Here is a 22,146-nt window from a genome sequence, read left to right on the forward strand (position 1 = left end):
CAAATAGCATCCAAGTTAGTAGTTCGTCATTCAGTCAATACTTCACCTTTCACCATAGTTTTGGTCTCAAATGAAAGCTAATGCTTTGTAGTTGTAATATTAGTGCTTAATCTAGACTCTGATACTTCAGTTTTTATTACAAAAAACTTTTCCTAAAATTTGTGGACATTTTTTGGTCCAGTAAGGGTTGTACTGTAAGCCATATAGAGAAGTGCCATTTTATGTTACAGAAATGAGATGGGTATCATATTAAAGTAGAGAAAATGGGCTTTTTAGAAATATATAGATGGATATGTTAGATATTATAGGTATTTAAAGGTGAAAAAGTGCAAAAATTCGGCCCACGTACAGCACTCGACTAGCTTTTAACCTTTAGGTGAATATTGCGCCAAAAGGTACATCGGGAATGAGTTATTTTCCTGTTACCACTCAAATTTCCACTAAGGACATTATAGAGGTTGAAATTAATGAAGTGGTATTTTGTTGTGGGGGTGCATGGCTATCTCAGCTCCCAGTCTAGCATCAATAAGGACTTTCACAGGACATTATGAAAAAAATCAAGTGGCATTTTGTTCTTGGGGGGGGGGGGGGGGGGTTGCATGGTAGGCTATCTCACAGCCTAGTGTCTCCTCCATGAACTGCAGCTGTTATAAATGAACTGAAATTAAAGAACAGATTCACTTTTTTGTTATATAAAACATTAGCAGTCAAACCTCCAAGTGCTTAACTCAGCTCAGGTAACTGCAAATTCTTCATCAGTTACTGAGAAGAAAATATGAGTATTAATTTGGCACCTGAAGTACAGCTGTAAATGGACTCAAAGCTGCATTTTCCCCCCCAAACAGTACTGCACATTGTAGTTATTGTATTTTGCATTTTATGCTCACATACAAAGGTAAAATGCAGCTGTGACAGTGTAGGCTGTGGGGCACTCCGCCTGTGTCGGCCATACTTTATTCTGCCAATAACTTGAACAACATTTATTGGATTTTCACCAAATTTGACCTGGACGTCTCAAATGTCTTTATATCAGATGAGTTCAAATTTAATTAGGATTGGGTTTCACTAAGACCCTCTAAGAACCACCAACTGATTATTGTAATTTATTATCTCCTGACAGCCATAGTATCAGTATCAGCTGTTTTTTTGTCCTATCCCTACTCTGACCAATCAGACACAAAATATGCATCAATCAACATCAACATAAATTAGAAACCCTTTAACTTTCAATTTTGACAACAGAACTGCCAATATTCTACTTATCCTAATACAAATATGACTAGATCTATAACACAGCTGGTCATTTTTATTTTCATATACAACATCAGACACCCAAAAGACACGTCACTGAATAGCTTCTAATTTACCGAAACAATCAAGCCAACAGACTTAAATGGTGTTTTCTGTCAATCCCAGTGGAGATTTACAGAGATTTTTTTAATAGGTTTTTGGAAGACTGAGCTGCCCCAATGGTCCATCTACAGTTTGGACAATGTTGACCCGTTTCTGGTTTTTGTCTCAAGAAAACGTGGCCTCATTTGGTAAAACTGGCAGCCAGCATCTTCTGCTGATGAGACATGTACTGATTCTTAGATTCTTAGTTTTATCTCTAACTGCTCCCCTCCAGTCAACACCGCGACTGTATGTATTGATCCGTCACCACCTTTGATAAAATAGATATATTAGCAGCTGTCAGTGTTCAAGGTTTGACTGAAACTTGATCTTATTGTCTTTTAAGACAATGACACTGTGTAAGCTTCTTTGATAGGTCCTGTCTTGGCTTGGAGACTGCTTAGGAACACCAGGAGCTGTAAAACTGGTGTTCCATCAGGAAGGGCGCCCAGCATAAAATCCCAACGTGGAGCTGCACCGGATTCACTGTGGTCATCTGTTGAGCAACTTTTTGTTTATAGCGAGGATCCGCCCGATCCTGTCTATAGCTGATGCTAAGACCCTGATTCATGCTTTTGTTTCTTCTAGATTATTGTAATGTTCTATTTTCAGGGTTACCACAGTCCAGCATCAGTGGTCTTCAGCTGGTTCAGAACGCTGCCGCCAGACTTCTGACACGTAGCAGAAGGTCTGAACATATCACACCCATTTTGGCATCTTTGCACTGGCTCCCTGTCTCTGTGAGAGCAGATTTTAAGGTTTTGTTATTGAGTTATAAGGTTGTTCATGGACTGGTGCCATCTTATCTGGCTGATCTGGTGGAACTTTATGTGCCAGCCTAGGCTTTGTGTTCGCAGGATGCGGGACTTCTCTGTGTTCCCAGGGTGAAGAAGAAGTCAGCAGGTCAAACAGCGTTTTCGTATCGTGCACCCACCCTGTGGAACAGTCTTCCTGCGACCGTGAAGCAGTCGGAGTCCGTGGACATTTTTAAGTCAAGACTGAAAACCTATTTTTATTCTCTTTCTTATGAATAGGTTTTATTTTTTATCTGTTTTACTCTTTTACTTCTGTTTTTATTTGTGTATTTGAATTTTTTTTATTCATTTTTAATTATCTATTTAAATTTTATGTTGAATTTTTTTATGTAAGGCGCCTTGAGACGGCTTTTGCTGTGATTTGGCGCATTATAAGCTAATTAAATTGAATAGGAATAAAAAAATATTTTAGCTCATATATTTACTTTTGCTGAAACAAATTTTGTGTTGATATGCCAATAAAAAGGTAGGGGGGGGGGGGCAAGAAACACTACGTTTATTATAACTCTGGGATGCCCAAAACTTTTACACAGCACTGTAACTTGGGCGAAATCTCAAAATGTTTAGCAATAACTGCCTCTATTTGAGCTTTAACCTTAAAAAAAAAAAAATCAAAAATCAATGTGTTCCAGTTCATTTCTGAGTTCTGCTGTAAAAAAACCTCTGAAATAATTTAGAACATGGTAAAAAGTGTCCATGATATTTGTTAATCAATGAATCAAATCAATTAATCAGTTAATCAATTTGTTAATTTTTTAGAGGAAATATGTTTGAATACAACGTGTTCATAGCTTGTTTTGAATCATTGTGTTTGTCTCACATGGGGGGGGGGGGGGGGGGGTGTTAGGTGACAAGGTCAAGAATCCGGTTCCAGGCGTGGCAGCACAGGCAGGATGAGGTTCCCAAACGAGGAGTCTTGGGTCACGAAGAAGCCCGTTGAGTGTGTGTGTGCATGCTATGAGAGAAAACACACGTTTGTGTTAATGTAATGACGAGTTGTAGCGTGAATACGCTACAATACACACAGAGCTGTGTTCCACTCCTGGTCCTTGGGTCCCCAAAGTCTTGCATACAACAAATCAGCTGAACATGTCTGACTGAGCTCATCTGTACTTTGGATCTTGAGGACTAGAATTAGGAAACACGGGTCTAAAGGATCATTTTAAAAGGTGTAGTCCCCTTTGATTTTTTTTTTTTTTTTAATCATTTTAAGTCATGAAAATTATTTTCTTTGGCACCACAATAATTTTTATTAAATAAATAATTCACAATCTCATATCATCAATATAATAAAAATCAGCCTTGTCTGGGAAAATTCAGGATTTTAACCCAAGTGGGTTACACATCACATGGAAGGCTCTTCTGAACCCTCAAACTTTAAAACTTGATCAGCATCACGGAACCAAAGAAACTCAGTCGACCTTCAAACGATTGTGAAAGTGATGAAAAAAATACAAACTTTAAACTGGAGCACAAAGAAAACGACGGACAGTTAGCAAACGCAGACAGCCAACGACTCCACAGATAAGAACTCGTGATAACATCTGGACATATGTCCTTGAAGGATTTGCTGAATATCTGCTGGACAGGTGAGACGACACTATGTGTGAGCGTCAGTTATTTACCTGGATTCTACTTGGTTTTCCAAAATGAGTCAGTGGAGAGAGTAATGTTTTACACACAGACATGCGGCCTAAGATCAAGTTTGAACCCATCACATGTGAAAATGTTTTCCTGTAACACCTCACTGAGGTATGGAAGCCCCCAAAATAAATACTACACCAGCAAGAAAACTGGCTGTGACTTTGTGATACAGAACAGGAATAAATATACTTTATATTGGCTAGTTTTCTGCAACAGACCGGCATCTTGACCAGGGTGAACCCTGACTCTCACCATGTGACTGCTGTGATAGGCAACGTGAGCCTTAACTGGAGTAAGTGGGTATAGAAAACGAATGAATGACTAGGTTTAAATATGAAGTGGATTTTGTAAGTTTTCTGGAAAATACACATGGACTACACTTGGAATGTTCCATGACGCATGTCCAGATGTCCTCAGACCACTTAATGTTACAAGCTGGATTTGACCTGACTGCTTTACATGCAGCCATGACGCATGTCCAAATATCACCATTTGCATACAGTCCAAACTGATAAAACCAAGCGCTTCATATCTGTCTGGGACAAACCTCGGCGCCATGAAATCTTCTATAATTGCTTATTGCGCTAACACAAACACATTCAGTACAAAGTTTTGATATGACAGATACTGCTTGATCATAACAACCCGATCGCATCACCCGCTTACCACGTCAATGCCACCATTTTTCACAGACAATCACATAGCTCCACTGAGCCACACAGCAGGACAAGACCCACCCACGTGGGAGCAAGTGCACACTTGGCAAAGGTTTAGGTAGTTTTAAGGTGAAGCAGCACCTTGTGTGTGTTTTTTTGTTGGTAAGTATGTAGACAGAGATGATTTTTGTTATTTTGCCTCCGTAAACACCACAACTGAAGTAAAACCAAACACTTCAGATGTGCTTCCTTCTCTGTTCCATGATGACGCTATACATCTGGTGATGAAACACAAATCTTGCACTATGGAGTTTCTCCAATCACAGCCACAGAAGCCTGTAACCCCTGCGGAGCTGTTAAGGGTGTCTTGGTGGCTTCCCTCACAAGGCTCCTTCTTGCGTGGCCACTCAGTTTTTGAGAACTACCTCTTCTAGACAGATTTACCGTAGTGTCATACTGTTTGTATTTCTTAAAGATCGGTGTAAATGAAGTCCAAGACATAGTCAGTGATTTGGAAATGTTCATGTATCCATCCCCTGACTTGTCTAAAGAAAACTGGCTGTAAAAGTGATGAACCTAATTACTGATATGTCTTATTTGTATTTAGTTAGTCCAATTACTCACAGCCCATGGAAATTGAGGTAGTGTGCAAAAAAATTACTGTAACTTCTAAATGGTGAAAGTCATATTGTTGTTCAACCCCTTGAATTCAAGCTGAAAGTCAAACTGGCGAGCAGACTCATGCATAGTGATGTCTCACTTGTCCAGTCTGTACACCTGTTGGTGTACAGACGGAAAATGGCACAAATTGTGTTTTGCTCTTCAAATACTTATGGACCCAACTGTATCCCATCTGTTTGTGTGCATCACCTGCAGCGCGGCTTTCTGCTGTGCAGCGATGTGCTGCTGCTCCGCGTTGTCCCTGAACTCCTTCACACTCGGTCTAGACAGCGAAACGCTGAGGGAGCAGACAAGGACAAAAACGGGAAGATTAAAGAAATTAAATGAGGTTAAAAAGGGGACGATGCTGGTGTGAAATCTTTACCTGGCTCCAGGATTGTTGACGGAGTGATTCTGCATTAGACGTCTGCGCTCCTTGTCCAGCTCGGCCAGGATTGCCACCCGGGCCTTATTTGGGAAAACTGGATGGGAAAAGAATAGAAAAGGAGGAGGACATCATGAAGATGAGCAGTGCAGAAAGATATTGATAATAGTTAATTTCATTTTATTTAACCATGTTAGTTCCACTGAGATCGAGACCTGTTTTGCACGAGAGACCTGAACAATCACAAAGTTTCCAATCCACGTTAACCTGCATGTCTTTAAATGTGGGAGGAAGCCGGAGCACCCGGAGGAAACCCACGCAAACACGGGGAGAACATCCAAACTCCACACAGAAAGGCCACAGGTGGGAATCAAACCCATGACCTTCTTGCTGTGAGGCAACCGTGCTAACCACTAAGCCACCGTGCTGCCTACTGCAGCAGATAAGAGAATATTTACATTCTTCAAATGGTGATGCAAGCACCAAATTTAGCACAAATACTCCTTAAACCCCTTTCACACTGGGCTTGTGTAGAGAGAAACCTTGCGTGCAGGGGGGAGAAGCTTGGCTCCGTAACGCTACAGACTGCCTGTATGGATTTGATACATTGAAAAATGTCATAATACATTATTTTCAGGAGTTAATCAACTTTATTTAACCTGCCACAATCATGAGAGAACTTAAGAAGGTGAAAGCACCATGGAGCTGTAGCCAGCAATCGCGCATCCATCCGTGAAGAGTTATACTGGACATGGACATGCCCTTTTGCTGGCGATCGGTCCATGAGCAGGAGTTAATGGAATTTATTTAATGTGCCACAATCATGAGAGAACTTGGAGGTAAAAAAGCTGCAGAGCTGCAGCGTGATCCGTCCAGGAGTGGACGTGGACATGTCCTCTTGCAGGCTATCCATCCATGAGGAGTTAAATGGTGAATGGACTGCATTTATATAGCGCTTTTCCATCTGCATCAGATGCTCAAAGCGCTTTACAATAATTCCTCACAATTCACCATGATGTGAGGGTGCTGCCATACAAGGTACTGACTACACACCTGGAGGGATTATGGGCCTTACCCAAGGGCAGTTAGTGATTTTCCGGTCAGGCTGGGATTTGAACCGAGAATCCTCTGGTCTCAAGTAGAGGCGGGCGGATCGATCGATCACGCTGGTACTGATACTGAACGATCCTCATGTAAAAAGATCGATACTCAAGCTTTTTTTTTCTCCCGCACGCACTGACTACTGCGCACGCAGAATCATCAAAGTCTACTCTCTGTCTGTAAGAGCAGTGCTGCGTTGTGTCACACAGCACGGAGCAGCGCATCCTTGTATTGTGGTTTGTCAGCCCTCTACCTCAGGAGATTTTGTTTTAAGTTGTGTTGAGTGATATTTTTTAAACAAAAATGTTGATTGTGATAATAAAGTATTTTGTTGTCACGTACAATGTTTGGTGAAATTCTATCCTAGGTCTTTTGGATCCTTTGGATCTATGAAGCTTAAATATGAAAAGGTATTGGTATCAGTATCAATATCAGCGATACTGGACCTGTATTTACTTGGTATCGGATCAATACCAAAATTCCCGGTATCGCCCACCTCTAGTCTCAAGCCAAACGCTTTAATGTTTCTGTGTAGGCTCTCAGTTGTCCAGGTGGTTTCCATAGTAGAAAAGCTTGAATCTTCAACTGGACTGGGTTGCTTGACGCGAGGACGTTTCACTTCAAATCGCAGAAGCTTCCTCAGCTAAAATTCTTGCTCTGGTGGTCTGACTTCTGTCTTGACTCTTGTAGAGAAGAATAATCAAGAAGTCACAAAAGCTGGAGTTTTAAACCTAACCAGACCCCTCCTACCGAGAGGCAGATTGCTATAGGCTGGTGACTAAACAACAGCTCTAATTAGCACCTATTGTGCTCTAGTTCACCTCCGACTAAGAGTCACAGCAGTGCTGAACAGTGCTAAGCCTCCTCCGTCCAACATCACAGGAGAAGAACGGAAAGCTTTGTCAGCACTGCAAAAGGACCAAAGCATCCTTATCCTGCCAGTGGATAAAGGCAGATGCACGGTGGTCCTGAACACATCTGACTATGAGGCCAAGATCAACAACTTGCTCAGTGACTCCAACACATACGAACGTCTGAAGAGAGACCCCACGAGCAGCTATAAGAAGAAAATCATTAGCTACCTCCAAAACCTGGAGAAAGAGGGACTCATCGACAGGCAGACATACTACAGACTGTACCCTGGGGACACCACTCCGTGCATCTATGGACTGCCCAAAATCCACAAACAGGACGTGCCACTCAGGCCTATTGTATGTAGCACAGATTCCATCACCTACAATGTGGCCAAGCACCTCAAGTGGATTTTGGCTCCTCTAGTGGGTAACTCAGAACACCATGTGGAGAACACACAAGATTTTGTGAACAAGATCAAGGACCTGCAGCTGGAGGAAGATGAAACAATTGTGTCTTTTGATGTGACTTCGTTGTTCACCTGCATCCCCACCGCTGAGGCTGTCTCAGCTGTGAGGCAGAGACTGATGGAGGATGTGTCTCTACTTGAAAGGACCAAACTCACACCAGACCACATCTGCCAGCTCTTGGAGATCTGTCTTAACACCACGTATTTCCTGTTTAGGGGGAATTACTACAGGCAGATTCATGGCTGTGCAATGGGGTCTCCGGTATCCCCCACTGTGGCCAATCTGTACATGGAGCGAGTGGAGAAGACAGCCTTGACGTCTTTCACGGGCATCTCTCCCAGTCACTGGTTCAGATATGTTGATGACAAATGGGTTAAAATCAAGCAACAGGAAGTTGAGGACTTTACAGAACACATCAACTCGGTGGACGCCAATATCAAGTTCACACGTGAGGATGCCAGAAACAACCATTTAGCCTTCTTGGACTGTGATGTTATGATTGGAGAGAACAGGCAGCTCCAGACAGGGGTTTACAGAAAATCAACTCACACTGACCAATATCTGCTCTTTGGCTCAAACCACCCCCTTGAACACAAGCTCGGGGTGATCAGGACGCTTCAACACAGAGCCCTACAGGTGCCCACAACTGCAGAGGGAAGGGCTAGAGAACAACAACTTGTCCGGAAAGCCTTCACAGTATGTGGGTACCCACGATGGTCCCTGGACAAAATGCAGAAGTCCCAGAGAACAAAGAGACCAGATAGACAGGAGACGGAGACAAGAAGAAGAGGAGTGTCTCTCCCTTATTTAGCAGGAGTAGGGGAAAAACTACAGAGGCACAAAATCTCAGTTTACTTTAAACCGGTTAACACCTTGAGACAGAAATTAGTTCACCCTAAGGACAGGACCCCTAGTTACAAACAGAGCAATGTAGTGTATTCTATCAGATGTCAGGAAAACTGTAACGAACACTACATAGGTGAGACTAAGCAACCTTTACACAAAAGGCTATACCAGCACCGCAGAGAGGGCGCCAGTGGACCTCAGTCTGCAGTTCATCTCCACCTTAAAGACACTAACCACACGTTTGAGGACAAGGAAGTTAAAATATTAGCCAGAGAGAAGAAATGGTTTGAGAGAGGGGTCAAGGAGGCATTCTTTGTGAAACGTTTGAAACCTAGCCTTAACCGGGGAGGGGGTCTGAGACACGCTTTATCCCCTGTTTACAATGTGGTACTCAGGTCAAAGGAGTTTCAGTCTTTTGTTCATGGTAATGAGTCATTCACGTCATCAGCAGAGTCGTGAAGGGAGCCATCAGGAGAGGGACAGCTGCCCTGTCATTAGGAGGGTGTTAACTAGAGCACAATAGGTGCTAATTAGAGCTATTGTTTAGTCACCAGCCTATAGCAGTCTGCCTCTCGGTAGGAGGGGTCTGGTTAGGTTTAAAACTCCAGCTTTTGTGACTTCTTGATTATTCTTCTCTACAAGAGTCACGACAGAAGTCAGACCACCAGAGCAAGAATTTTAACTGAGGAAGCTTCTGCGATTTGAAGCGAAACGTCCTCGCGTCAAGCAACCCAGTCCAGTCGAAGATTCAAGCTTCTCTACTAACCAAACGCTTTAACCACTTGACTCTAACCAAGCTGTCTAGTCTGCCTTTCCAAAAGAGTAATGTCTACGGTGTATTTGTGCCAAATTTGGTGCTTGCATCACTATTTGAAGTATTTTTCAGTTATCCCCTTCGCTGTAGCTACAGGCAGGTAACTGGCAGGAGCCTGACTTTGAGCTGCCTGGCTGATTATGACATCACAAAGTATTAGATTCTGTGTTGACTGGACGATGTTGTAGTGAATGTAAAACAGACGATTTTAACACGCGGGTAAGAGATTTAAAGACCTGTAACGGATCAAAAACCAGATTTTTTTTTTTTTTTTAGCGACGGCCCTGACGTCACAAAGGCGGTCAGAAGGAGAAACGATTCAAACGGAAGATAATTACCAGGTCCTGGAGGATTTGTAGCCATGTGAGTGCAGGCAGCAAAGCGCGTTCACCCCTGAAGTGGGTAATTACACACAGATTGTGACAGCTGTTAAACGTTTAACGTAATAAAACTCGTGCTCAACCTCAACTACATCCAACCTCCTCGTTGTGCGCTCGGTTCTACCGATATATATATATAAAGAGGAAAGTAAAGAGATCTCACTCTGCTGCAAAAAAACAAAACAAAACAAAAAAACAGAAGCGAACGTCAAGGCGCATTACCGCCACCTATTGGTCATGAAATGAAATTAAAAAAGGAAATGACGTCTAATAACTTATGCTTTTCTGTAGCTTAAATTTCGTAATATAAAAGCAGACTTCTTCAAAATGCAAATATGACTAAAAAACAAACAAACAAACAACTCAAAACATAAACATTCCATCCGTGTAATTTAGTTGTTTCTTTCTTTGTGCGCAAAAAAGACAAACCAAGCAAAATTACAAAATGATGTAAACATGGTATTTTGAACTGTCCAATTCTGACACTGAATTTCTGTAGTAAATGTCACATCCATAACTCCAAGTTTGCAAAAATGTCCACAAACCTCTTCTGCTCTTTTCTGGATGGAATCCCATTTCTGGATCTCTTTACAAAAAAGTTCCTTCATATTGTTAGACTGTTGTTATAATTGTAAGACTCAAAATTAGAAGGAGCTACATTTGATTTGTGAGATTTGAGAATGATAAACTGCTATTAAAAATGGGTCAATTTAGCAGTATCATATACATCAATGAATGAATGAATGAATGAATGAATGAATGAATGAATGAATGAATAATTAGCCGTCATAATTAAATCCTAGTCATTCTTTAGTTTTTGTATGATCAAATTTTTAAAATGTATTAAAATAATTTGTTAAAAATGTACTACTAAGCTATTATGATGTAATAGCTTTTTTGTCAAGCACGCTGCATTTGGAGAATGAAGAATGAATAAAAATAATGAATAAAACAATCCATAAATGTAAAATATGTAAATAAATACAGACATTTTAGTCATGAAAAGGTGCATAATCACATTAAGGTGTTTATTTCTACATTTCCATACATTATTATTTGAGCTGTGTCTGCATATCTACACGTATTTATTAATATATTTATGTAATTTCAGTGTTTTATTTTGGTGTGTTTCGTGTCAATGTTTCTGTTATTGTGACGGAGTGATCAGGTAATGCACGCAGCTTCTCATTAGACGATCTTTGTCCTCTCTTTCGTTCTGTGCGGTCACGTGATGCGTGTGTTTACTTCCGGGTTGTTGCCGTTTAAGTTCCGGAGTTGCGCAGTGTGAGTCAGCTGACAGCCAGCGGGTGTATCGTCTCAACTGAGGAGACTCCAAAAAACGACAATTAAAAACTCAGATTGTCCTCACGATCCGGATCGTCTCCGCTTGCCGGGCACCCTGACAGCGTGGTACCCGGACACGTCGCTACGTCTGCCGCAGGATGAGTCTGGCCAGCTCCGGGCAGAAGCCCATCGCGGAGATCGTCCACCCGCTGTCCGCCGAGGAGCCGTTCTGCCCGGTGCCAGATGGTACCGTGAGCACCGGGGGAGACAAGGTACGGCGTGCCGGGACTCACCGGGTCTGTGTACTTCAATCAGATCTGATGCTGAGTTTATTTGTTTGTTTCTACAATAAAGATCAAAAACACGAACACAACTCTTCACTGCATGTGTGCACGAGGATTCACTTTGTGCTTTAAAGGGGTCATATTCTACACCTATAAGTAGGTCACCAGGGGCCTTAAAGACATGTCAAAGTTGTGACATTAGCTTTTTAAACGTTTTTGGTGCTGTTGATTTTTAAAGCCCAAATATGTGGAATTGGTTATAGTTGGTACAGTTACATGACGAGCAACAGTCAAACTTTGTGCAATTATTGTACAAAACGTAGAGTAGAAACACGCTAAGATAATATAAGTTGGGCCGTGTCTCAGTTCAGGGGTCGCATCCTTCAAAGGCTGTATTCTATGAAGTTCTGGCCTTTCCGAGACTGTGGAGGCCGAAGCAACCATCCTGAAAAGAGATTGTTCAGCCTGCGGTGCATTTTGAGATTGTGTCGTTATCTCATCCCAGCTTCACCTTCTGTTGCCTAGCAACCTTGCTAGCTGTACAAGCTAGCATAGTGGGTGTAACCTGTTTATTTTTCAATACTTCTTTATACTTACAATCATTAGTTATCATTGTACATATGGAGCCCAAAGTTGCCATTTTGTTGTTTTTGTTTACCAACCATTTTGTCTTTGGGAGGATTATTTTATTATATTTTATTTTTTTGTGATACAGCCGTTGTATCCTTCATTTTCGGGGGGAAAGGACTCCACATTCATACACTTGACTGAGCTGCATTACGGGGCGAGTTACAACTTGGTGCATTTCCGCTGATTTCCTCAAGAGATGTCTGTTTGGATGTGTTCGGCACCCAGTTGTCCCGAAAAGGCACACCACTCAGCAAAAGTTGGGCGAAGTCCCTGAAGTTCAGCCAAACTCCCAGCTTCCCCAGTTGACTCCTGCTGGACTTGGGACGCCACATTCTTGGCTTAACTCCAGACAAACTTCTACATTCCAAGATAAATACTTAACTTTTGATATCTCAGAGTAACTCCTTCTGTGTTGGTTGTGAAAATTGGGTGTGGAGCTGCGCCGAGCCTCCTTGAGCCAAACATGAGTTGGATCGAGTTCTGAGACATTTTTGAACAAGTTCAAAACTGGTATGAGTTGTAACAGCCTTTACTGACGTGTACCGAGTCAAGCAGCACAAGTCTTTAGGCTTACTGTCTGTTTCTGAGACTAGAACTCTGATGACCTCAGGTGATGACTGGATGTCTTTGGTGGCAGGTCTCTCAAGTATCGTTGAGTACATTTGTGTTAACCAGTGATCTGCCTGGGTGGTGACCAGTCAGGACCCAGGGCGATCACATAGTGTGCTGGATACAGCAGAGCGTGCTCTCAGACCTGCCTTGACCTTGTGTTTGAACTTTTTCCAAAATGTTTCTTTCAGGGACAGAGGTGAGACATCATAAAATAATAACTGTATCACAAAGACGATGAAAAGCACGTGCAGTTACTCGTCATGTGAGAGGGTGGATGCTTCTCCTGTCTGTGGGTGCGGTGGTTCTAAATCAGAAAGTACATAGGAGGCTCCTCCATTCTGTGTTCCCATATCGGCGCATCACACAGTGTATAGGCGGACTCAGTGGGCGTGTCTCATGGAGCAAGCAGGAGCTCAAATATAAACACTGTGACATAAGTCACAGCAGTCTAAAATGAGCTGTTTGAGGCCTAAAGTTTGCTTACAGCAGCATTGTTCCTCCATGGAAAGACATGGAATTCTGGTACTTTGAGGATGTTCAACATAAAATCCTGGTAATATTTAAAAACAAAAAGGTAAAAAATGTTTTCTGCCAAATAAAACTCCTTTAAGTCAAAATATGTCTGAGAGACATGATACAGCTGAAACAGTTTTACTGTCATTACAGGTTTTTGAATGTTGTGACTTTTCAAATATGAGGATTTCTTCATGTCACAAAAGTGATTAAAAGTAGTTGACAATTTGATAATAATGACACATTTAAAGTCCTCAGTTTAAACACAGTTTGGACAGAAACTGGATTTCTGACATCATCAGTGTTGCTGTGGAAATCGGAACCTCACACACCACTTTGGTTTTTCGGTTAATTATTACAAGGAGGAGATGATGTAAAGTGTCCATCCAGCAAGCTGAGTTTTGCTGTTTTATTCGTGCACGAGCAGCCAGAGTGCAGCCAGAGTAACATGCCCCTAAACGAGCTCTGTTAATAATGTCCAGTCTCTCAGAGGTTCTTGGTGGGTTTCTTCTGAGGAAGACTTTTACTTTTTCTTGTTTTGGCCGCAACATGTCAATCTTGTAGCAGATTGCAGTTGGAGTTAATTTAAAGTTAAACTGCAAGTCTGCAGTTTTTGGTGCAGATGTAGAGTCTTTGTTAAATGGAAAACGGTGTGGAACATGTGTCCATGGTTTCCTGTGACCGTCTGTTTCCATGGCAATCTGCATCGCTGAAAGCAGCAACATGGGTTTGGTGGTGATCCCTGAAGTTGATGGTTACACTTGTATTTTCCTAGGCTTTTGTTTAAAAGCCACATTTTCTCTACATGTCTGAAACCTTGAGCCATGGGCGTGTCCTCACTTTGGTTTCAGAACCTTTGATCTCGTCCTATATGTTGGCATGTGGCTGGAAATCTGATCTAGGCCTCTGACGTTGAGCATCGGCCGATTCTAACCGAACTTTAGAATCGTCCCATCCTTAGTAAGTAAGTAGTTTTTTTTTTTTTTCAAGATAAAGTCACAAAGTGCTTTACAATGGAAAAAATAAAAGAGAAACACAGAAATTAAAAACAGCAGTAACATAAAAATATAACGCAATGCTAAAATATCCTCGGCCATATGAGCATTGTGTTCTTTAGAATTTGCAGTTGTTTAATTATTTATTACGATCCTATTGTCTTACGTATAATTTTTGCATGTTCAATAAAGCTCATCTATTTATCAATCAATCATTCAAAAACAATACTTACATTATAAGAGCGGAAGTTGTGCAAATCAAGGATATTTTTAGATCACGCTAACGTCTGCAAAATGTCTTGTAAATGACTCCAGAGGTGTTATCAGGTTACATAAACGGTGTTTTCAGCAGTCTTTTATAAAGTACCGCAAAGTGATACTTGAGTGAAAGTACAAGTATCGTACCATAAAATTACTTTGGTCTCCTTTTAAAAATATTATTTGAGTAAAAGTCTTAAAGTTTCTGACATTTACTGTACTAAGTAAATGTAGTAGTATCAAAAGTAAATTTCACATATAAAATGTACATTAAGTAAAAGTATTGAGTAAGGTAAAATCCAAAATGACTGGAGAGTGAAACAGCGGTTTTGTCCGTTGGGATTTTGTCATGAAGCATCTTCTGAAGACCCCGAACATGGGCGACAACAAGACAATGTAGGCGGTACAGTGGGTGGGTTTTAGTCTCATAAACCTAATCTTACTGGTTCCCCACAGACAGAGGAGAAGCTCCACCCCTTGTCTTCAACCCACAGTTGTTTGGTACCTGGTGGAACCTAAACTCCTTTGTTTCTGATCAAATAAAACCAGTTCAGACCATTTGACATACATACTCAAACAAACGACTAAAACTCACTAAAAATATAACCATTTAAGCATAGCAAATACTTGATATAGTAAAAAATAAAATATAATAATAACAAATAAACAAATATATCTAACAGTAGTAACGAGTAACAAAGATGTTTAAGGGAAATGTATCGGAGTAAAAGTATACATTTTATTGAGGAAATGTAGTGGCGTAAAAGTGAAAGTCACCAGAACTGTAAATAAAGTAAAGTATAGATACGCCAAAATTCTACTTAAGTACAGTAACACGAAGTATTTCTACTTTGTCACATTACAACGCTGGTTTTCAGTTTTAGAAGTGTCTCACTGTGTGTCTTTTACATAATATATGACAAAGAGGATATACATATTTAAAGAGTGATGCTGAAAAACTAATTCATGCATTTATTTCCTCTAGGCTGGACTATTGTAATTCATTATTATCAGGTTGTCCTAAAAGTTCCCTGAAAAGCCTTCAGTTAATTCAAAATGCTGCAGCTAGAGTACTGACAGGGACTAGAAGGAGAGAGCATATCTAACCCATATTGGCCTCTCTTCATTGGCTTCCTGTTAATTCTAAATAGAATTTAAAATTCTTCTTCTTACTTATAAGGTTTTGAATAATCAGGTCCCATCTTATCTTAGGGACCTCATAGTACCATATCACCCCAATAGAGCGCTTTGCTGTCAGACTGCAGGCTTACTTGTAGTTCCTAGGGTTTGTAAGAGTAGAATGGGAGGCAGAGCCTTCAGCTTTCAGGCTCCTCTCCTGTGGAACCAGCTCCCAATTCAGATCAGGGAGACAGACACCCTCTCTACTTTTAAGATTAGGCTTAAAACTTTCCTTTTTGCTAAAGCTTATAGTTAGGGCTGGATCAGGTGACCCTGAACCATCCCTTAGTTATGCTGCTATAGACTTAGACTGCTGGGGGGTTCCCATGATGCACTGAGTGTTTCTTTCTCTTTTTGCTCTGTATGCACCACTCTGTATTTAATCATTAGTGATTGATCTCTGCTCCCCTCCACAGCATGTCTTTTTCTTGGTTCTCTCCCTCAGCCCCAACCAGTCCCAGCAGAAGACTGCCCCTCCCTGAGCCTGGTTCTGCTGGAGGTTTCTTCCTGTTAAAAGGGAGTTTTTCCTTCCCACTGTAGCCAAGTGCTTGCTCACAGGGGGTCGTTTTGACCGTTGGGGTTTTTAACATAATTATTGTATGGCCTTACCTTAAAATATAAAGCGCCTTGGGGCAACTGTTTGTTGTGATTTGGCGGTATATAAATAAAATTGATTGATTGAAATTGAAATTGATTAAACACAAAAAACGAAACAGAGTTTTGCAGCTAGCTACTAGCCTGTGACATCACCATGCTAAAGTCCGCGAAATGTCTTGTAAATCACTTCAGAGGTGTTATTAGGTTCCAAAAACAGCACTTTCAGTTTTAGGAGCATTTATTTCTTGCTATCTTTTATATAATCTATGAGAAACATGTATCTAAACACAAAAAAATTAAGCAATTTTGAAGAGACCAGCCACTGAAAATTTAGTGGGTTCTGTTTGTGTCATACCAATTTTCATAAAAGTTACTATTATTTTTTGAGTGGGTTTTTTTTTTTTTTTTGTTTTTTTTTTCCAGAAAAATAAAAATAAAGAATAAAGTGTCTTTGCAGAAATAATGATAAATCACTTGCAACATTTCTGATCAGTTATCAGTGTTGCTGTAGTTGGCGCTGTTTTGCTCTCAATCTCCAAATATTTCACGTTCCCCCCGCCGGGCCGGGCCGGGCTGCAGCAGTTTGATTGACAGTGATGGAGTGATGCAATGCTGGGCAATTATCTGAGCTGTCATTACTGGTACAGGGTGCACCACGGCAACGGTACGGTCCGCATCCTGTGCGTGTGGCACTGCGGACAGATGAGGGTGTTCATGTGAGGCGGAGTTACTGCTTCTCTCCACACTGATGGAAAATCTGAGGCCGTTCTGAGAATTTATTGACCGCGTGTCAACGTAAGTCCCGCAGAAACCGTCACCAGCTGTCAAAAACGGTGTGCCTGAAAACTGAACCTCCAGAATGAGAACGGGATCTGGACATCGGACGGCTTAAATATAATGAAAATCAGCTGTTTGTTCCGGAATGTAAACAAAATGTGCCGCAAACGCAATAAATTCCACACATCTTAAATGTAGCAGACACGGATTATCTGGAATTTTGTTTTGGCAAATTTTCACAGTCTCTACTGCCATCTACTGGCCAGTAGTGTTCATGTCAGTATGAGCATCTGTACGGGAGTAGATTTTGACCCCAGTTATATCAGATGGATATCAACTCACAATTGAGTTTTTGGCTTTTTGCAAATGGCTTTTTTTTTTTCTTCTTTTTTTTAATACAAATAAAAAAGGCGTATTTTATAAAAGCACATTTATATGTAAAATGGACTGCATTTATATAGCGCTTTTCTGTGTCAGATGCTCAAAGCGCTTTACAAATAATGCCTCACATTCACCCCGATATCAGGGTGCTGCCATACAAGGCGCTCACTACACACCGGGAGCAATAGGGGATTAAAGACCTTGCCCAAGGGCCCTCAGTGATTTTCCAGTCAGGCTGTGATTTGAACCGAGGATCTTCTGATCTCAAATCCAATGCCGTGTGTATGTAAACACCAACACACACACCTCACATTAACGTGTTGGTTTTTACATAGAATGAATGAATCAACCAATCAGTGTTAGCTGAGGCTCATTTACCCATAATCCCTTTGGCATCTGTCTGTGTTTTGTTACAAAATTTCAGAATTAGTTCATTATTTAAAATGAAAAGATATGTTATATGTTAACTTTGTACAAATATCAGAATTGACATTAATGGAGTTATTCTATCCAGAATAATTTGATTTTTAAATCAAAACCATAACTCAAAACTGCTTTATTTTCCAAGACCTCTGCCTCACTGTGGCACGACTGTATTCGGTTAAGGAATAATGGTTTGTTTGTGCGTGCATGCGTGCGTCTTCACTGCTGCAAGTTATATAGTAAACAGGAGCTTCTAGCAGTGGGCAGGGTGCCCAAAGACAGAAGTGCTGACACATTGTTTGGGTAGTCGCCTTTGATGCTACCAGAAGTGGTCATGGTGTTAAAACTCAAAATCAGCTTGTTAGTAGTTGTAAGCGTATTGGAAGCAATACTGGAAGTTATCGGTCAGCTGTAGCTTCCGATAAATTTTTGGGTGGTTTATCGGTTTAGCTTTATAAAAGATAACTTTTCAGTTAGCTGATTAGCTGTTATCAAATCTAACTTTTTGGTTAACTGTGCCCACCACTGCTTAATTCAGGAGCCCGCCTGCATGTGTGTACCAAGTCTGATGTAAAAATAAAAAGTAAAAAATTGGCCATTGACACCAATGACCTCAACAACTGACCTTTAGCAGATTTGAGTTTGCCAGAACAATTCTGGAATGTACCTGCATGTGTGTGCCAAGTTTGATGCAAAATGGAGTAAAAATAAAAAGTAAAAATTAGCCATTGACACCAATGACCTCAACAACTGACCTTTCGCAGATTTGAGTTTGCCAAAACAATTCCAGAATCTACCTACATGTGTGTGCTACGTTTGGTGCAAATCTGAATATTTAACTTTTATCCCCATGACCTTGATCTTTTGTAAAAATGAAACCTCTCAGATCAGTTTTGGGGTAAACCCGGTTTGGTAGAAATCCACCAAAGAACATTAGCGCTTTTCCATAGGTGCTGGACCTCCAGTCGCTCAGCCGGTGGAGGTCAGAGGTTTTGTGTGAGCCGATGCGTGGTGTGTTCAAGGCAGCGGCCTCAACAGGAGTCTCATTGATGAGACAAGTGAGCCCATTGTTCTCTCAGCTCTTTGTAGACGTTCACGTTGAAGCTTCTGAGCTTAATATCAGCAGTGTTCTTTGTCCGTACAGGAAGCCGGGTTGACCAATGGCACGCCTGTGGAGGCATCAAGCCCCGCCTCCACATCCTCACTGTTCAACCGGCTGCAGCTGGATGATGACCTGGAAGCAGACTCCCAGGACCCTTTCTCCTCCACAGAAACCCAAGACCTTTTCGTCACAGTGGATGACCCAAAGAAGCATGTGTCCACCATGGAGACCTACATCACCTACAGAGTGTCCACCAAGGTTGGTCACTGGCTGCTGTCGTAGATCCAAACATGAGGTTGGATCTGGTTTTAAGATTTTATTTAGCATCATGCAGAGGACATCAGTTGAAATTAGAGGAGCTCTGAACATGTGTATTCCTCTGCCCTGTTTTCTGTTAATGCAGATATTTTTATTTAAAGTGACCAAAGTACAAAGAGTGCACCAGGTTTTACTCAGTTACCTGCAACCAGTCAGTTAATGCACTAAGTTACAGTTACCTCTTACTTTTGTAGTTACCTAAAGTAGTCAGTTACTGTTTTAAGTTGCACTGATCAATGACTGAATGCAAGATCTGCACCAAGACATTACCAGATCTCTGTTGATCTGAGCTCTACCTCGCTGCCAAATTTGACTGAAATTGGTTCATGTCTTTTTGTGATACCCAGCTGCACAGCAAGTGGATCTTTGACACAGGAGGTGGACTATCACTATATAGATCAGGGTTTGATTCCTGGTCACCCTATATGTCTGTCCATTGATAAGCCTCTTCATCTAGGCTGTCCGAGTCCACCCAGTTGGAAATGGGTACCAGGTATGGCTGGAGAAGTAAACCGAGTCGTACTGGCATCCTGTCCAGTAGGAGTCATTGTGCACAATCTCTGGATGATGAGGAAGATTATCTCATGGTCGGTTACTGGACAGGATGGCGTAATTCTACATCCAGGTTTGATCCCGAGATGCCTGTGCTTGGGTTTGTTTAATGTGGGAATGTCGTTGCACCCTGATAAACACATGGTCCTTGACAGATCCTTATCTTGGTCCAATGGCTGGGGAAATCCTAAACGATCTGGGTCTGATGACCTGCTGCAGCCTTCATCTGCCTTCACAGCTGTTGGGTTACAAGCTATCACCTCCTCTGCCTGATCTGCTATTGAGGACTTCTTGTTTCACCAGAGCCCCATTAGTTATCTCTTGTTCATGGTGCCTGTTGGGTCTTCACAGTTACTGTAGTGGCCACAAGGACACTCAAGGTCTCCACTGTGTTCCACCCCAACAGGTAATCCCCTACTTGATCGTTACCCAGGTATCACAACACGGATGGGGGTTGGACTTTGACTTTCATCTGCTTCACGCTACAGTATAACACCATCGGCCCTCAGGACCTATATACTGTAGGTCTATTGACAGAGATAATAATTTAGAATATTTATTTATTTGCACAACTAGGTAAGGTTTGAATACAAATCATCTGCAAGAGAGGTGAGCCAGGCCTCAAGCTCTGCACCCGCCGTCTTTGGACATTGGGGTGAGATTGGCCTCTTCCAATGTGTGACATGATGAATCAAGCACATCTGATAAATTGTGGACATTCATTGTTGCATGTGGTGAAAATTAAACATCCCTGGAAACGTGACCACAAGTGGGGGAAAAAAAAGAAAAACACGCATTATTAAGGAAAAGATCTATCGCGGGCGTTATTCAAGAGAAGTCTGTGACGCTCACCATCTGTGTTAACGACCCACATCTCATCATCTCTGCTAGAAGTGACAGAAGTACATGAGATCACATGGGATTACCAGCTGAAATAAAAACTTTCTAAACTGCACTGACTGTGAACTGCAGATATGTGAAATGTTGTGACTTTTGCGTTCCGTTTTCTCGACTGGTACGTTCGGGGAGACTCGCCACCACCATTGTCCAAACGCCAGTTGAGGGAATGTCTTTTTTTTTTCTTTTTTTTTTTTTTTTTGGAGTGATGCTGAGTTCACAGAGACACTCACAGGACGCCATCTGTGCTTGTTTTATGTGACAACATGGTTTATTAGTGTAAATAAAACTCCCACATACGAGACATCTGTGCTTATTTTTGTCCAGCTGATCTGGTGTGTTTTCCGTCCCCCTAACGTAGGTTCTGTAGGCCGCTCCATCGTTTAATAAAAGCAACAAATTCAGAGCGAGATGCTGCCAGCAACCTTTTGGTGGCGTCATGGTGACAGCTGCTATGCGCACTGTGCTCAGAGGCCTTGGACAAATATCACAGCCTGATATGAACCAAAGTGTTAATTGAGCGTGCGTCCAGATGGTCTTTTAACACTGAGATGTCAGAGTGCGACTAAAGACGGTCGCTCAGTTTGTTGTTTGCCGCGCGACCTGAGAAAGAAACTCTTCAATCTAACGATCAACACTGGACGGCTTCAACCTGAAGACTTTAGTGAGTTTAATAAAATCATGTTGTAATGTCCCAGAAGTAAACATGGAAACAGTTTTATTAATATATATTATAGTACTCCTAGGCTTCAGCCTCGTCCATCCTGCTCAGTTTGTGAGTAATGAAGATGAACTGTTTGGTGAACTTATTTTGGCTTATTTTACAAAATTAAACATTGCGGTGTATTACCCCTTTAACAATATGGGGACAGTTATTGTGAACAAGAACATACAAATCATTGACCCAATGGTAAATGGACTGCAATGGATGCTCACTGCACACCAGGAGCAACTAGGGGATTAAGGACCTTGCCCAAGGGCCCTTAGTGATTTTTTTTTTTTTTCCAGTCAGGCTGAGATTTGAACCAATGATCTAGTCCAGGGGTCTTCAACTCCAGTCCTCAAGGGCTGGTGTCCTGCACCATTTAGATGTGTCCCTGGTCCAACATACCTTAATCAAATGGTTGAATTACCTCCTCAGTACTCAGGTGTATTGAAGCAGCGACACATCTAAAAGTTGCAGGATTCCAGCCCTCAAGGGCTGGAGTTGAATACCCCCGATCTAGTCTAACGCCCCTGTACATACCCCCAACTCAATCATTTGGTCAATGATTTGCTTTTTCTTGTTCATAATAACAGTCTCCATATTTTTAAGGGGGTATTTCAAAA

General features: G+C 41.6%; 2 protein-coding genes across 4 annotated transcripts in view; one reads left to right on the forward strand and one right to left on the reverse strand.

Annotated features, from left to right (window-relative positions):
- Window positions 1-2,556: 2,556 nt before the first annotated feature.
- inip (ints3 and nabp interacting protein) lies at window positions 2,557-10,134 on the reverse strand. Its single transcript, XM_034192263.1, has 4 exons — window positions 9,974-10,134; window positions 5,553-5,649; window positions 5,378-5,465; window positions 2,557-3,162 (listed from the first exon to the last, which is right to left on the reverse strand). Exons 1-4 carry the CDS (start codon window positions 9,996-9,998, stop codon window positions 3,064-3,066), a joined length of 309 nt encoding a protein of 102 aa, XP_034048154.1. The 5' UTR covers window positions 9,999-10,134; the 3' UTR covers window positions 2,557-3,063.
- Window positions 10,135-11,294: 1,160 nt separating this feature from the next.
- The window catches only part of snx30 (sorting nexin family member 30), a 44,083-nt gene continuing 33,231 nt past the window's right edge, over window positions 11,295-22,146 (forward strand). For 2 of the 3 annotated variants that reach the window (XM_034191906.1, XM_034191907.1), the window contains exons 1-2: window positions 11,296-11,571; window positions 19,093-19,308. In XM_034191906.1, coding sequence (XP_034047797.1) covers window positions 11,458-11,571; window positions 19,093-19,308 — 330 coding nt within the window. In that variant the 5' untranslated portion in view covers window positions 11,296-11,457. Of the gene's footprint in view, window positions 11,572-19,092; window positions 19,309-22,146 lie in introns of all 3 variants that reach the window. The other variant, XM_034191908.1, reaches the window with a different exon arrangement.

The sequence above is a fragment of the Thalassophryne amazonica genome, chromosome 17, assembly GCF_902500255.1.
Source record: "Thalassophryne amazonica chromosome 17, fThaAma1.1, whole genome shotgun sequence".
Taxonomy (NCBI): domain Eukaryota; kingdom Metazoa; phylum Chordata; class Actinopteri; order Batrachoidiformes; family Batrachoididae; genus Thalassophryne; species Thalassophryne amazonica.